General features: G+C 46.8%; 1 protein-coding gene across 3 annotated transcripts in view; it reads right to left on the bottom strand.

The window, feature by feature from the left end:
- The window catches only part of PARVA (parvin alpha), a 168,227-nt gene that overhangs the window by 17,985 nt on the left and 133,543 nt on the right, over positions 1-16,699 (bottom strand). For all 3 annotated transcript variants that reach the window (XM_018059568.1, XM_018059566.1, XM_018059567.1), the window contains exons 8-12: positions 16,410-16,429; positions 14,806-14,867; positions 14,076-14,144; positions 11,360-11,461; positions 10,276-10,348 (exon numbers count right to left, since the gene is read on the bottom strand). In XM_018059568.1, coding sequence (XP_017915057.1) covers positions 10,276-10,348; positions 11,360-11,461; positions 14,076-14,144; positions 14,806-14,867; positions 16,410-16,429 — 326 coding nt within the window. The remainder of the gene's footprint in view (positions 1-10,275; positions 10,349-11,359; positions 11,462-14,075; positions 14,145-14,805; positions 14,868-16,409; positions 16,430-16,699) is intronic.

Genomic DNA, 16,699 nt, shown 5'->3' with positions numbered 1-16,699 from the left:
TCCAAATTTGCTGGTATATTGAGTGCAGCACTTCAACAGCATTATCTTTTAGGATTTGAAATAATTCACCTGGAATTCCATTACCTCCACTAGCTTTGTTTGTACCAATGCTTCCTAAGGCCCACTTGACTTTGCACTCCAAGATATCTGGCTCTAGGTGAGTGATTAAACCACTGTGGTTATCTTGGTCATTAACAACTTTTTTTTGTACAGTTCTTCTATATATTCTTGCCACTTCTTAATCTCTTCTGCTTCTGTTAGGTCCATCCTGTTTCTGTCCTTTATCATGCCCCTTTGCATGAAATGTTCCCTTGATACCTCTAATTTTCTTAAAGCAATCTTTAGTTTTTCAGATTCTGTTGTTCTCCTCCATTTCTTTACATTGTTCACTTAAGAAGGCTTTCTTATCCCTCCTTGCTGTTCTTTGGAATTCTGCATTCAGATGGATATATCTTTCCTTATCTCCTTTGCCTTTCACTTCTCTTCTTTTCTCAGCTATTTGTAAAGCCTCCTCAGACAATCATTTTGCCTTGTTGCATTTCCTTCTCTTGGGGATGGTTTTGATCACTGCCTCCTGTACAATGTTATGAACCTCCATCCATAGTTCTTCAGGCACTCTATCAGGTCTTATCCCTTGAATCTATTTGTCACTTCCACTGTATAATCATAAAAGGGATTTGATTTAGGTCATATCTTAATGGCCTAGTGGTTTTCCCTACTGTCTTCAATTAAGGCTGAATTTTGCAGTAAGAAGTTCATGATCTGAGCCATAGTCAGCTCCTGTTCTTGTTTTTGCTGACTCTATAGAGCCTCTCCATCTTTGGCCGCAAAAAATACCATCAACCTGAATTTGATCTTGACCATCTGATGATGTCCATGTGCAGAGCCATCTTTTGTGTTGTTGGAAGAGGGTGTTTGCTATGACCAGTGCATTCTCTTGGCAAAACTCTGTTAGCCTTTGCCCTGCTTCATTTTGTACTCCAAGGCCAAACTTGCCTGTTACTCCAGGCATCACTTCCTACTTTTGCACTGCAGTCCTGTTTGATGAAAAAGACATCTTTTTTTTCTTGTTGTTAGTTCTAGAAGGTCTTGTAGGTCTCCATAGAACCATTCAACATATACATATATCACTCTTTTAAAAATTCTTGTCCCATGTAGGTCATTATAGGGTATTGAGAAGAATTCCCCATTCTATACAGTAGGTCCTTATTAGTTATCTCTTTTATATATAGTAGTGTGTATATAATAATTAAGATTAAATGTGTATAATCCCAGTCTCTCAATTTATGTCTCCACCCCTTCCTCCCCCCTACCATAACCATAAATTTGTATTCTACATCTGTGACTATTTCTGGGTTGTAAATAGGTTCATTTGTAACATTTTTTAGATTCCACATATAGGTTATATTGTTTGGTTTTTTCTCTGACTTACTTTACTCAGTAGACAATCTCTAGGTACATGAGTTTTCATGCAAATGACGTTATTTAACTTTTTTTATGGCTGAATAATATTCCATGTATATATGTGCTATATCTTCTTTATCCATTCCTCTGCTGATGGACATTTAGGTTGCTTCCGCGTCCTGGCTATTGTATATTATGCTGCAATGAACATAAGGGTGTATGTATCTTTCTCAATTATGGTTTTCTCCAGATATATGCACAGGAGTGGGATTGCAGGATCATATGGTAGTTCTATTTTTAGTTTTTTAAGGAACCTCCATACTGTAATCCATAGTGGCTGTTCAATTTACATTCCTACCAACAATGTATGAGGGTTCCCTCTCTCCACACTCCTTCTGATCAGTTTTTTTAAAATTTTAGTTCCTTATTAAAATCTCACTGTATTAATGTATTCTTTTCCCTAATACACTTTGCATTCTTATTACTAATGCTTTGAACTCTTTATCAAGTAAATTACTTCCATTTCATTGTTTCTTTTCCACAGGTTTTCTCTTGTTCTTTCAATTGAAATAAATTCCTGTATCTTGTCATCTTGCTTAACTTGCTCTGTCCCTGTGAGATTAGGTGAAACAGTTACCGACTCCATGGATGTCCTTGTGTGGAAGTGACTATGCGGTCTGCATGTGTCCCGTGGCTTTGGTGCGAGAGCTGGGTCTGACATGAGCATGGGTCACATCGTTCCCCACGGTGTTCTGGCAGGTGTCACGCTGGCAGGAGGTGGGGTTGGGAGATGGGGGGGGCTAGATGTAGAGCTAGGTGTGAGCTGGGCCTTCTGCTTTGCTCAGTGGCTGCTATCACCCTATTGGGAGAGAGGCTGGGTCCCAAGTTGCTGAAGCAGAAGCCCTCAGGTGGGAACTGAACTGGCTCTGTTCACCATAAGTGTGTGATCTTCCCCGCCCATCGCCTCTCCCTAGAGCAGAGCAGGATTGGGCTGGACTGGGTCTCAGAGGTGGTCTATGTGTGGGCTGTGGAGGTCCCAGCCCTAGTTAGGGTCTTAGACCACTTCTGATGTGCTGGCTCCATAAGCACCAGAAGAAGTTTCCCCTGCCCCTTTCAGAGGCTGTTCCATGTCCAAACCAGCTCCCTCCCTCAAAACTGAGAATTCCCCTCGGCCGCAGCAGCCCTTGCCTTAGCGTGGAGCAGCATCACGGAGCAAGTGGGGCTGCAGCGGTACTCATCGCAGGCTGGGGCATATGCTGGGGCAGTTATGGCAAACCAGCCAGGGTCCCCTGCTGTTTCAGTCTGCTTCCTCCGCCTTGTTTTGAGAGCTAGCAAGTGTGCTCCTCATGAGAAGAGTCTAGGTTTCATATAGCCCTCCTATTTGTCCTACTGATTTTCAAACCTAAGGGGACTCATCCACCTAGTGTCAGATTCCAGGGCCAGGGTGCCCAATATGCGGCTCAGACTGCCTCCTCCCCAGGGAGGATCTCTGTCCATGTGATCCCCCTCCTCATATGCATCCCCTCTCAGGAGCAGAGGTCCTTGATTGCTTCCCTTCCTTTCCTACCCAGTTCTGTGTGGATCTTTTATATAGCATTGGTTGTACAAGAGTCTTTCTGCCAGTCTCCAGTTAGTTTTCAGTGAAAATTATTCCACATGTAGATATATTTTTGATGTGTTCACAAAGGAGGTGAGCTCTGCATCCATCTACTGTTATATTGATACGTCTCCTCTGTTTTAATTTTAATGTCCACTAAAATTTGAAGTGTATCTTCACTACAATGGGTTAATGATCTGCTTAAAGCCATTTAATGTCTTGGAATTGGGTTTTCTCACTGGTAAGATTGGGTTTTGTGAACATGAGAGAGAGAGAGAAGTCGCTCAGTCATGTCTGACTCTTTGCGATCCCATGGACTGTAGCTTACCAGGCTCCTCTGTCCATGGGATTTTTCAGGCAAGAGTACTGAAGTGGGTTGCCATTTCCTTCTTCAGGGGATCTTCCTGACCCAGGGATCGAACCCAGATCTCCCGCATTGAAGGCAGATGCTTTACGTCTGAGCCACCAGGGAAGCCTCATGAACATATGAAGGGCTCCCTAAATGGTAGTTTCCTTTCAACTTTCCCATCTTTGCCTAGTAGCAGAGCTTAACGGATAGCTGTTAAGCCTGTGCTTAAGTCTGTTAAGTCTCCATTGCACAACTCCGGGGGTACCATTCACATAAAGTAAGCCCTGCTCCTTGGGAAATCTGAGTTCATTCTTTCTGTAGGTCATCACCACAAGGTGGGCCTGGTGAAGTGGGGGACTATAATCAGAGACACTACTTATTGTGTGTTCTTAGCAAGAAAGCCAAGGGCCACACAGGTTGTTCCTGGTAGGCCAGTAGGTGGGCCTTCTCAGCTAGGAAAGGAGCTTTGGATTCCTGGGAATGATCTATGACTCCCTGCAAAGCTTGGGCTAATAAATTGTATTATTAGCAAGTCAGTACTGCTCTGATCTCTTCTTTATGCTGGTCCAGAGTCCCTGTCTGGGAGCAGACAGGATGGTAGGGCTTCTGGATAGACAGCCAGAGCAGAAGCTGTCTGGTCAAGGCCAAGGAAGAAACAAGTCAGACTCAAGGCCATGCCCTCCATGGACCCACCTGGGCCACCCCAGCTGCCCTCATCCCAGTCTGAAGTCCCTTCTCTGATGCCTTCCTACCTCCATCTTTGAGTTCCCTGACCAAGGTGGGAGGAAATCGGGAGGTTCAGTGCCACCAACTGGTGGGGGCTGGAATAAATGGGGTGGTCACAAGCCCCCTACTCAGGGTGAGTCCAGGCTCTAAGATGTCCCTTGTGTTCCAGCCTCCATCCCATCTCCAATGGATGGAGCTCATATGCAGTCTTTGCCTTGCTCTCCTGTTTCCATCCTTTGGTATGGGTTATTTTGGTGGTGATTTGCTACCCTGTCTAGTGATTTAGCCATAAGCTTTACATTAACTTTTTTTAATATGACAAGCATCCAGAAAAGTATATGCTATACAAACACACACACAGAGTTTTAAATAGTTGTATGAAAACCCTCATGTAACCACAATTCATGTCCAAGGTAGACTATTGCCAGTACCCTAGAAGCACCCCCCTTCCTCTCTGCATTCAGGTTCGCAGTCACCCTGCAAAGGTAACCACTATCCCCACTTTTATCATGATTACTCTTGATACATAGGATATAAGATTACGTTCCACCAGCAACATATGAACCCTTAAACATCAAATTGTAGTTTTGCCTATTTTTATACTTCAAAATACATAGATTAATACTACACATTATTTTGTGATTTTTTTTTTACTCAAAATTGTTTATAGGATTCATCCTTTAAACAATTTCATTGATGTATATTTTATGGTTTTACTGAGGTATAACTAATTATGTTCTGTTGTCTTTCAAGAAAATTTCTCAATTTGTGAACTACTTCTGGTAAGTTTTCAGTGCCTTGAAATGGCTGCTTTTGATCATTTTGTCCACTTTTACACTTGCTTTTTTTGCAGAGGATAATCATTGACCTCTTCATGCTTCAGCAAATAGAAGTCTCTCATGATTTCTCACTTCATTCCTTTTTATTGTTGCCATTGTGCAATAATCCATGGTATGAGTGTACTTCAATTTATTTAGCTTGCTTACTGGGGATGCACATGCCAGTGTAGTCCATTATGGATATTCTTAGACTAGCGGCCTGGTATATGGACCTGCCTACTTATGAGTGGAATTGTTAGTCATAGGGTATATTAGTTTTCTATTGCTGCTTTGACATATTATCATATATCTGGCGGCTTAAAACAATCCAAATATATCATCTTACAATTCTAAAGGTCAGAGTCTAAAACGGGTCTCACTGGGTGTCAGCAGGGCTGTGTTCCCTTCTGGAGATTCTCAGGGAGAATCCGTTTTCTTGCCTTTTCTAACCCTCTAGGCGCTGCCTGCATGCTTCGGCTTATGGCCTCCTTTCATCTTCAAAGTCAGCGAGGCTGGTGGAGTCTTTCTCATGTTATATCACTCTGGTTATCCTGGATCGTCGTGGGGGTTCCAATGAGGATCCAGCTGAAGATCCTCAGCTTACATCTGCAAAGTCTCTTTTAGCATGTAAGGTAATAAGTCCCAGGGATTAGGATGTGGACATTTTGAATCATACATTTACATTTGTATGATCAATCTTTTTTTAATAATTTTATTTAGTTCTGGCTGCACTGGGACTTAGTTGCTGTGGGTGCTCTTTTATTTTAGCTGAGGCAAGTGGGGGCTGCTCTCTAGTTGTGCTCAGGCTTCTCACTGTGGTGACTTCTCTTGTACAGTACGGGCTTCAGTAGCTGCAGCTTGTGGGCTCCAGGGCGCAGGCTCAGTAGCTGCGGCGCACAGACTTAGTTGCTCCGCAGCACGTGGGATCTTCCTGGATCAGGGATCAAACCCATCTCTCCTGCATTGGCAGACAGATTCTTACCCACTGTGCCATGGAAGCCCCTATGATAAGTCCTATATGTATTACACAGAACAGATAGGGACTTCCCAGGTGGCACCAGTGGTAAAAGAACCTGCCTGCCAGTGCAGGAGACATAAGAGATGTGAGCTTGATCCCCGGGTCGGGAAGATCCCTTGGAGAAGGAAATGGCACCCCACTCCAGTATTCTTGCCTGGAGAACCCCATGGACACAAGAACCCCATGGACAGAGGAGCCTGGTGAGCTACAGTCTATAGGGTCGCACAGAGTCGGACACGACTGAAGTGACTTAGCATGCAAGCACACAAGGACAAAGAGAAAGTCTCTGTTGCTGTGCATCCTTGCTGACACTCGTATCAGAGTTTAAAAATTTTGCCACTGGTCTGTAAACTATCTCCTAAGGGAATGGGGGAGGGAAGTTCAATCATTTCCCATATTTCCAGCCTCTGACCAAATCCTTCCACAAACAGTGTTGATCATCTACACTAGCCTGCCTTCACCTGCCTGGATTTTCAGCACTGTTTGCAGTAGCCTGGTCCCAGCTGTTAGACTCCTTATATTTTAGCCCTTCCATCAGCCTGCCGGCTGTCTTACAGGCAGACTTCATTCCTATCTGGTTCTAGGTGTCTTCTAGTCCCCATCTGCCTAGAGTGCTGGTATCTTAACCATATTCAAAGATGAATCTATCTGAATGATTACAGAGTGGTCATGTGCAACTGAAGAGGCACGGTATGATACCCTAAATAGAAAGCCACCACCTTCATGCCAATATTTCAGCTGCTCCTTTGGCCATGAACTTGATGCTGAAGCTTGACTTGCATTTACACTATCTGGGGCTGATTCGTTAGAAAAGACCTTGATGCTGGGAAAGATTGAAGGCTGGAGGAGAAAGAGATGACAGAGGATGAGATGGTTTGATAGCATCACTGACTTGATGGACGTAAGTTTGAGCAAGCTCCAGGAGGTGGGGAAGGTCAGGGAGGCCTGGAGTGCTGCAGTCCATGGGGTTGCAAAGAGTCAGACATGACTAAGCGACTGAACAACAACTGGCGTACTAAAAGATTATGAAGTGTAAGTAGCAAAAGTCATCTAAGATGGAAACCCAAAGTTTCCGGGGGATTTCAAGGTATAACAGAGCTTTGAGTGTGAAACAGCATGGCAGAGGAAGCATTTTCCTGACCTTAAAAATATTTGCCATAAAAAAATGCCTCTACTACAGCCAGTTTGATATTGAAACACCCTCAAAGAACTACCTAGATAAGCACTTTTTGAAAAGTCTACAGCATTTACTACCAAATTTCACTTCCCAGGTAGAAGCAAAGAAACAAGAGAGAATGCTGTACACTTCTCACAAAGTACAGTTTCATAGAATTCTATTTCACTTCTACTTTATGCACTGGAAATTCTCAGCATGGGCATAGTGCCCAGTATAATAGCAAATAAAACAGACGTGTTTTTCCATTCACATCGGTCAGGAAATTTCATATTAAGCAGTTCAATAATTATATAAGAAATGTCATCTATATGCTGAAATATCCCTATAGACTAATTGATATTGGAAAAACCATGTTAAAGGGTATAAATGCTTGAAAACTGGTGTCAGAAGGAGAACTTCCAATCTGTAACCAGAAAGTTTCACATTAGGCAGATCAAGAAGACGGAGCAGAAATGCTGGCCGGAACTCTTCCTGCTACATCTCCCATACCCAGAAGCAGGGTGCTTTTCACAGCTGGCCACAGGACGCTTAGAGTCCACTTTTGAAGGCATTAGAATGGCTTGAGTGGCCTTGCAGGGAGAGAACCTCAAGAGGGACAACAGCATTGCTACAGCTTCTCCTCTGGCAGCAACCAGGTGCTCAGAACAAGGTGATGATAAATAGGACTAAGAAACTGGCCTTTGCTGGCCAGCTGATAGTTACTGAGGTCTGGAAAGTGTTATTAGACAGGGACCAACTAATGTCTTCACAATCGACCTCTCTCCTCTGGTTTTTTTGCTTTGTCCTCCAGCCTCATGAGTAAAGGCATTCCCATAAGATACTGTTGCTGCTGCTGCTAAGTCACTTCAGTCGTGGCCGATTGTGTGACCCAGCAGACAGCAGCCCACCAAGCTCCTCTGTCCCTGGGACTCTCCAGGCAAGAATACTGGAGTGGGTTGCCATTTCCTTCTCCAATGCGTGAAAGTGAAGTCACTCAGTCGTGTCCGACTTTAGCGACCCCATAGACTGCAGCCTACCTGGCTCCTCTGTCCATGGGATTTTCCAGCAAGAGTACTGGAGTGGGGTGCCATTGCCTTCTCTGATACTGTTGCTAGCCCTTCTCTTTTCTTTACATGCTTTCCTGTTGTTCCATTCTCTCTTGGTGTATAAGTGGAAGACTTGCAATGATATAACCACAGCCCTGTTCTTTGGCCTGAACTCCAGTTCTCTTTGGTTAAAACCTCAAGGTTTCCAAAACTGACACTTACGTCCCCTCTCAAGCTTGTTTTTCCTCTCACGTTCCCCAGTGCTGCTGATGGTGCCTCACACTGTCTTCCAAGTCGTCTCTCTGGAATAGAGCTCTGATCACACCGCCCACCTGCTCAAGAACCTTCCATGACTCCTACTGTTATGGAATCAAGTCCAAACTTGCTGCCTTGGCATCAAATCCCTCCAAGACTTGCTTCACCATTGTCAACTGAACTAAATAAACTCAAAAGCTTTTGCACAACAATGGAAACTATGTATAAAACGAAAAAACCCACAAAATGGGAGAAATATTTGCCAACAATGCTACCAACAAGGGATTAATCTACAAAATTTACAAATAGCTTATGTGGCTCAATATAAAAACAAATAATACCAAAAAAAAAAAACAAAAAAACCCAACTGGCAGGCCTAAACAGACATTTCTCCAAAGAAGACATACAGATGGCCAAGAGGCACATGAAAAGGTGTTCAATGTTGCTAATTATCAGAGAAAGGCAAATCAAAACTACAATGAGATCTCACCTCACCAGTCAGAATGGCCATCATCAAAAAGTCTACAAACAAAATCTGGAGAGGGTGCAGGGACATGGGACTCCTACACTATTGGTGGGAATGTTAATGGATACAGCCACTATGGAGAACAGTGTGGAGATTCCTTAGAAAACTAAAACCAGTGCTCCCATATGATCCAACAGTCCTACTCTTGCACATATATCTGGAGAAAAACATGGTTTGAAAGGATACATCACTCCAGTGTTCATCGTAGCACTGTTTACAGTATCTGGGACATGGAGGCAACCTAAATGTCCATTGACGGCTGAATGGATGAAGATATGGTACATATATTCAATAAATATTATTCTGCCTTTAAAAAGAATGAAATTATGCCATTTGCAGCAATGCGGATGGACCTAGAGACTATCATACTAGGTGAAGCAAGTCAGACAAAGACAAATATGATATTGCTTATACGCAGAATCTGAAAAAATGATACTAGTGAACTTACTACAGAACAGAAAGAGACTCACAGACTTAGGGAACCAATGTTTACCAGAGGGGAAGGGGTAGATTGGGAGTTTGGGACTGACATGTATACACTGCTATATCTAAAATAGATAATCAACAAGGACCTATTATATAGCACAGGGAACTTTGTTCAATACTCTATAATAACCTAAATGAAAAAAGAAATTTAAAAAAGAATAGATCCATTATATGTATCACGGAATCACTTTGCTGTACACTTAAAACCAACACAACATTGTATACTCCGGTATAAAAGAAAAAAAATACAAAAGCCTTATCTGGTCCTTCCAATTTAGCCCAACTCCCACCATCTCCTCTGACATGCACAAATGTGCACATTGCTTTAATTAAGCACAAGCAAGGGAGCACTGCTGGAGCATTTTGCTGCTTTTTGCATTTTTTCAGCCTTAACCTTTGCAATGCAAACCTGACAAATCAAGCCTTGTCCTTAGGCAGAGTTGGAGCTGGCAGAGCGCAGAAAAGGTAGTTATGCTCAGAGCAGAGTGCCTGTGATGACCTCTGCATCTTCCCCTTGCCTACCTGGGAGATAGCTCTCGGGCAGGTCAGCACCCTGTCCAGGGACAGAAGAACCTGGAAATCAGGCCAGGACAGTTCCTGCAGCTGCACCTCTGCTCTGCATCATGCCTGCACGGGCCCTCATACTGATGATCCCACACATGGGATTTCAGGTTCCTTTTTTTTCCCCCCATGGCTGTGCAATCTGCAGCTCACCAAGCACCCCCAGAACTGAGCAGCTGTGCCCTGTCCCACCTTCCCTTGCCATGGCAAAGACGGTTTCAGAGAGGACAGTCTCCCTTTGGTATCAAACACGAATCATGCTCTGTGCCATGAAAACCTGTGTGCAGGGGAAGGTCTTGCCTCTTGCCATGAACCCAGGGAAGAGCAAAGTACCTTCCGGCCGTGGTTTGGGCTTTTCCAATCCTCCGTCTTGCATGAGCTCAAAGGCAAAGGAGACATTCAAGACCTGGAAAGAGAAATGAAGTGTGTGAGGCGCTGCACACTCATTCCTGGCCCCTTGCGGCTCCCCGGGACCTGCCCGTGGAAAGTGGAAGGACGAGCACTGTAGCCAGAGGGGCAGGGGCTGAGCCTCTGAGGCTGGCTTTTGAAGCAGAAACAAGGCGGCCAAAGTGGGCCTGCCACACGGAGTGCGGACGAGGCCTAGCCTCTGCTGGTGAAGCACTCCCGGAGGAGTTAAAGGTCCTCTCCATGTCCTACTGTATTCCTGAGTCACGGCCAGGACTGTAAACCCAGGAACATGTGTGCCCATAGTCGAAAGAATCTGACAGTAAGACATGTTCAAAAGGACCTTCTCGGTGGCGCAGTGGTTAAGAATCTGCCTGCCAATGCGGGGGACACTGGTTTGAACCCTGGTCTTGGAAGATTCCACATGTTGTGGAGCAACTCGCAAGCCGCAACTACTGCGACTGTGCCCTAGAGCCTGTGCTCCACAATGAGAGAATCCACCACAGTAAGAAGCCCAGGCACCACAAGGAAGAACAGCCCCAGCTAGCCAGCAACCAGAGAAAGCCTGGGAGCAGCAAGGAAGACCCTGTGAGGCCAAAGTAAAATAAATTAAAAAATTAAGTTTAGAAAAAAAAGACATTCAACATGCAGAGAAAGGTTTCTGCTTGGGACCAAATGCCTGTTGTCTAGCAGGTGGGCGGTGGCAGCCCAGGAGAGGCATCAGAACTCAGCTGAGAGGGACTGACCACTTTGTAGCCACCTTCCCTGTCACCTCTGGGGAGGAATGAAGCTGGGCTGTGGCCCCTGGCAGGGTGTGGCCAGGGGGTGCAAAGGAGGGATGCTCAGGGGCCTGTAGGTCGCTGTTCCCCAGCTCAGCTGTGCGTTACCACGGCCCCACCTCATCCAAACACTGAAGACCCTGGGGAGACAGGAAGCCACCACCTTTACCCAGATGGTCCCAGCACAAGTATGGGAAGATGGGTCAGGCATATGGGCTGGGGCCTCCTCTTACCTTCTGTTCAAAGCTGTCCGGGGTCAGGAAGAAGCTGTGGAGGGGCACGAAGTAGCCCTCCAGGAGCCCCATGAGCAGCACCAGGTACACCCCATCTGCAAACTGGAGGAGAGAGCCAGGTGAAGGCACTGGGCCCTCTAGCCCTCCAGCCCTGGCCCATCCAGGGGCCCATCAGCTTCCAGGTCAGCCCCCAAAGGCTATGTCCTCAGGCAGGCTGCTGGCGGGCAGTGATGAACAGTGGCCCAAGGCGGGAAGGTCTGCTGCCCCACGTCCGGCTGGTCCACACACAGGCCCACGCTCCTGATCTCAACTGGTCTAGTATTTATTGAGCGCCGACTCTCTACCAAGCCCTGATCTGGCACAGGGAGCACAGAGGTGGGTCAGGTGTGGCTCCGGCCCTGGAGGAACTCATGGGCCAGCGGGGAGACTCCTGTGGAGGACAGGCATGCAGCTGCTGCTGCTCTGAGGGAGGGAAACATGCTGGCCTGCGTGAGACTGGGAGAGGTCACTCATCCCACGGCAGGCACCAGGGAAGGCTTCCAGAGGAGGTGCTGCCTGGATGGAGATGCGAGGGATGAGCAGGAGTTAGTTCAGGAAGGCAAGCAGGAGGGAAGGGGTAAATATGTGTAAGTTGTCTAGAACACTGCTTGGCACGTAGGCAACACTTAACACATATTAGATATTAGCTATCGCTACTTTTTATCCTGGAAAACAACAAAGCATTCAGGACACAACGTCCTGGCTCTTGCTGACAAAGCACAACTGTGTGCTCAGGGCTATGGCAAGAGGCTTAGAGCTGGTCCCTTCCATCAAGGACAACAGAGGCCTGACTGGCTGAGAACCTGGTCAAACGAACAACAGGCGCTGAAGCCAAGCAGAGGGGTGCAGGCTTTCCATGCGAGGGAGGGGAGGCACGTGTGCGCTGGGCAGGCTTTGTGGGCACAGTGGGGGGCTGTGAGATGAGGGGAGTGTGAAAGGAGTAGGTGCTGTGGGTTTAGAAGATAAAGGCCTGAGTGAAGATATAGCGGTCAGGTGCATACCTGATACTCTAGAACCTTTCAAAGGAGGCAGAGCCATCAAACATTTATATAAACAACAGTTGCTAGAGTTCACAAGAGGTCGAAGTTCTTGGAAGCATCTTAGGAAACTTTTAAAATACTAGACTGAATTACCCAGAATCTGGGCTGGGCCCAGAGTCTGAGCTCTCCTGGGTGACTAGCTGGTGGGGCTGTGGCTCAACCTTGGTTATGGGCAAACCACCCTGAGCATGAACTCGACCTAGGAGTGGCTTCCTCCCTGTGTTCATCCATCTGGCCTTCAAGTCAGGTGGGTAGGGCCTGAGCATGACTCATTCCAGGCCACCCCAGGGTGGACCATGAGAAGCAGACCCCAACATCTGTGTCAAAATCAAGTCCCTTCCATGGAACAGGTTAGCTGGGCCTTCCTCTGGCTGTGGCTGGAATGGGTTGAGGATGAAAGAATCCAATCTGTCAACTCAAGAGAGGACGTTGGGTTAGGGTCAGGGTTACTCATAGCTCGGAGTGCCACAGACCTAGCCTGCTGCCACCCCCGACTGCAGTTCCAATGACTTGGCGGTGAAACTTGCAGACAGACCCCACACGTCCCCTTCCCTGCCCTTGAAAAGTGAAGAAGAAGTTCCAAGGGCTCATTCCAGCTCTCTCCAGTAATCATTACTTCTGCAGAATGTCCCCATCTCCCATATATGACGCTGCCTCCAGAGTTGAGACACACCCAGGGAGAGCTCAGTCGCAGACCTGGGAATTACCTTTAAAAATATAGGAGGTGCCCATATAGTCAAAAGAAAATCACACTTTAGAAATTAATTGCAAATGAAAGGAGACTGGGAAATGGGACACATTACATAGTCTCAGAGTATCTCCTAAATACAGATTAGCTATTAATTATAATGGGGAGGAGCTTTACAGTAGGGAAATCTGGGAGAATGCCAACTTAGCCAAGTGATCAAAGTTACCACCACCAGGTACCGAACTGATGGACAAAAATACCTGAGAAGAACACAGTATTGTCTCAGTGGTACTGTTCTTGAACATGCATAACCTACCTCTAATCATGAAGGAGAGAAATAGATTCTATGCACCATATAGCTCACATTCTTCAAAAATGTCAGCATTAGGCAGACAGGCTGAGGATTTGTTCTTTATTAAAAAGAGACATGACAGCTACACGGCTCAGGTGAGAATATCAGGACATCTGTGTTTCTCTGGACCATGTGACACTGCTCATGTCCAGAGTAGTCAAGCAGCAGCAATTTCACATGGTTCAGCCAAAACAGGTTTACTCTGCACTGATGCTAAAACTGCCTGAATTTGACTACTGTATTGTGATTCTCTAAGAGCATGTACTTGTTCTTAAGAGACGTATGCTGAAGTATTTAGAGGTAGAAAGAAAAAAAAAAAACCCAAATGTGGACAAATGCTAACAATCGGTGTATGTGGGTGAAGAGTACATAGAGGTTCATGACAATACTCTTGCAGATTTTCAAAATAAGAACTAGGAAAAAATTCAGAGAAATCTCATGCAGTTCACCCTTCTGAGGAGAATAGAATTCCCTCTCCCTTCCCCAGAGAAGCTCCAGGGTCAGGGTGGAAAAACCTCCCAGCGACGTGGGGCCCTGGGAACAGTGGCGGGCCTGCAGGGTCTTGTCCCCCACCCTGCACTCGGGGTTGTCACCCACCTGGGTTTCCAGTTCTGTGACCTCCAGGTTCAGTTTATTCAGGTGTTTGTTCACGAAAGTGATGAGCGTCTAGAAGAAAACACAAGCCAGGCCTTGAGATGGAGACTCTTGCCCCGGAGGCTGCCCCGTGACTCCACCGTGAGGACAGAGGACGAGGCCCAGCCAAGACGGCTCAGCCAGTGAAGCTCTTGTGGAACTCCTGCGTCCACAGGGAAGGATGGCCCCCAGGATTTGCAGTCCCAGGCACTGTATGACTCAGATAGCCAGGCCCAAGACTGGGCAAGGAGCGGGGAGTGTGAGAGGACAGAATGACAGCTGGGGTGCCTGAGCCCAGGCTCAGGGGGCCAGAGGAGAAACGACCATGTCGGGTCCCTTCCAGTCCCCCCTCCACTTGGTACAGGTGCCTGTGTCCAGAGAGACAGAGGGAGGTCTGCGTGAGGAGCAGGGATGGCTGGGGGTTCAGTGTGAGTGGGAAGACAGGGGCCCGTAGCCTCAGAACCTCCCAGAGATGCTGTCATCTAAATGGGAGAAGAAAGAAACTAGATAAGGCATCCAGCGAGAACAAGACAGGTGAAACAGACATCAAGCAGGAAAGCCCTGTGTTTGTGGTCATCTGGACATGACACCAGTTTCAGAAAGCTTGCAAGCTGCTGGGGGTTTTCCTGATGTCTTTTGACGTCTCACTCCCCTTCCTCCCTCCCGCCCTCCCTCTTAGGCACCTCTTTCCCACCTTTTTCACCACGTTGAGCTTGTCTGGTGCATGGTCGAACAAGGTGTCAAAAGCATCACGTTCTGAAAAAAAGAGAAAGCAAATAGAGCCCAGAGCTAGTGCCACCCCAGGTCCCAGGCACCAGCCTCTACAGACCAGCGGTCACCTCCAGGTGAGAATTCTCTGGGGGATAAACTGTGCTGGAAACTTGGGAAACTGGGCTTGGACAGAGGTCTGGGGTTGCTTCTTATCTTGGGGGCCTCTCCCCCTCTGTGTGTGTGTAAGCACGTGTGTCCACCCTCCACATCGACTCTCTTTTAGGCTGGGTTTGGGGGGCTCTAGCAGGCAATCTGGCTTGGAACTAGCCATTTCTCGTCACTATTGTGTATCCCTTCATACCATGATTTAGTCATGGTTCTAAAGTGTTTCTGAAGCTTTCTGAAAGCAGAATGTCATCCAAATATCAAATCACTTCACTCCCTAATTTTCAAAACCCAGACAGGCTTCCTGGTAGAGGGCAGATAGGCAGACTGGGAGCCACAGAGCTGCAGCACAGAAGGGGAGCTCCCCCTCCTGAGGGATCCGGCCACTCCAATCCTTTTAGCCTCGCCTTCCTCTTCTATAAAATGCGCACTGGACATGAAGCTCCCCTAGATGGGTTATGAGGATGAAAGACTAGAAAGTACATGCTCCTTAAACTCTGAAGTATCTGCTGATCTGAGTTATTATTTAGTATGATTAGAATATTTCAAAATAGTATCCACAGTGCATATAGAATCAGAGAAAATAGTGAAGCCATGCCCCCTGCAGGGATTTTCCTTGCTACAGCCCCTAGGTCCACTGATCTGAGGGGTGAAATAGTGGAAGGAGGTACTTCCCTGGAGGTCTAGTGGCTAAGATTCTGCTCCCAATGCAAGGGGCTTGGGCTCAATCCCTGAACAGGGAACTAGATCCCACATGCTGCAACTAACAGTTTGCATGCCGCAACTAAGTGATCCTGCATGCTGCAATTAAGACCTGAGGCAGCCAAATAAACAAACAAAAAAATAAATAGTAGGAAGAAAGAGTGGAGATGGATCTGCCACTGGGAATGGGGAGTTTCCAAGAGGAGCCTGGCCCTGGGAGGCTTGTGGTCCTGGGCTGCCTCTCCCACTCTCGCACCCACTCTTAATGATTAAATCTGAGAATGAGAATTGTGATCTTGGACATTCAGAGACCTTAGAGACAAACCCAAGGTTCTGGGAAATGGGAGAGGTAGGAGGTGTGATGAGCAAAGAGGCAGCTTCGAGAAGGGCTGGACAGAGTGGGGAGAGGGGGCTGTGCTGTGCGCATCACTTGCTCTACTTCCACACTATTCGCAGAGCAAGACCGCCCTGCGAGCGCCCAGGACCCACGCAGAAGCCCAGCAGTGCCGGTGGTCTAGTGACCTGCAGGACTGCAGCTGTGGTTCCTTCTCCTCTTCCCACCAGCGGCTGACCCTCCCTCCCCACCAGCCAGCCTGTCACCAGGCTGGCGCAGACAAACACACAGGAAGCAAGCTGAGTGCCTGTTCTTCCAGCTGCTGCAGAATTAACTAGACCCCACTGGCAGGCACCAGCACCAGAGGACAATCTTACGCAACTCACCATGCCTTCCAGAAAGAGCCCTGCGGGAAGAAGAGAAAAAACAGTGTGACTCTTCTCTCCTCACCTTTGGCTGCAGATCCCCCAAAGCTTCCTTCCTTGGCATCTTATTCTGCACTAAGTCTCCAACTATGGGTGGTCTTTACCACATTACCATTTCTTTTTCCCCTTTGCTTTACAGATATACTGGTGTTCACACAAAGCCTGGTATAAGTGACGCTTAAAGGACTTGCTTTAACTTTATTTCTTGCTTTAAATAAACTCATACTATTGCTTACAATTGAGAAAGAATA

The sequence above is a fragment of the Capra hircus genome, chromosome 15 (assembly GCF_001704415.2).
Source record: "Capra hircus breed San Clemente chromosome 15, ASM170441v1, whole genome shotgun sequence".
Lineage (NCBI taxonomy): Eukaryota > Metazoa > Chordata > Mammalia > Artiodactyla > Bovidae > Capra > Capra hircus.
This window is presented reverse-complemented; position numbering and strand designations above follow the sequence as displayed.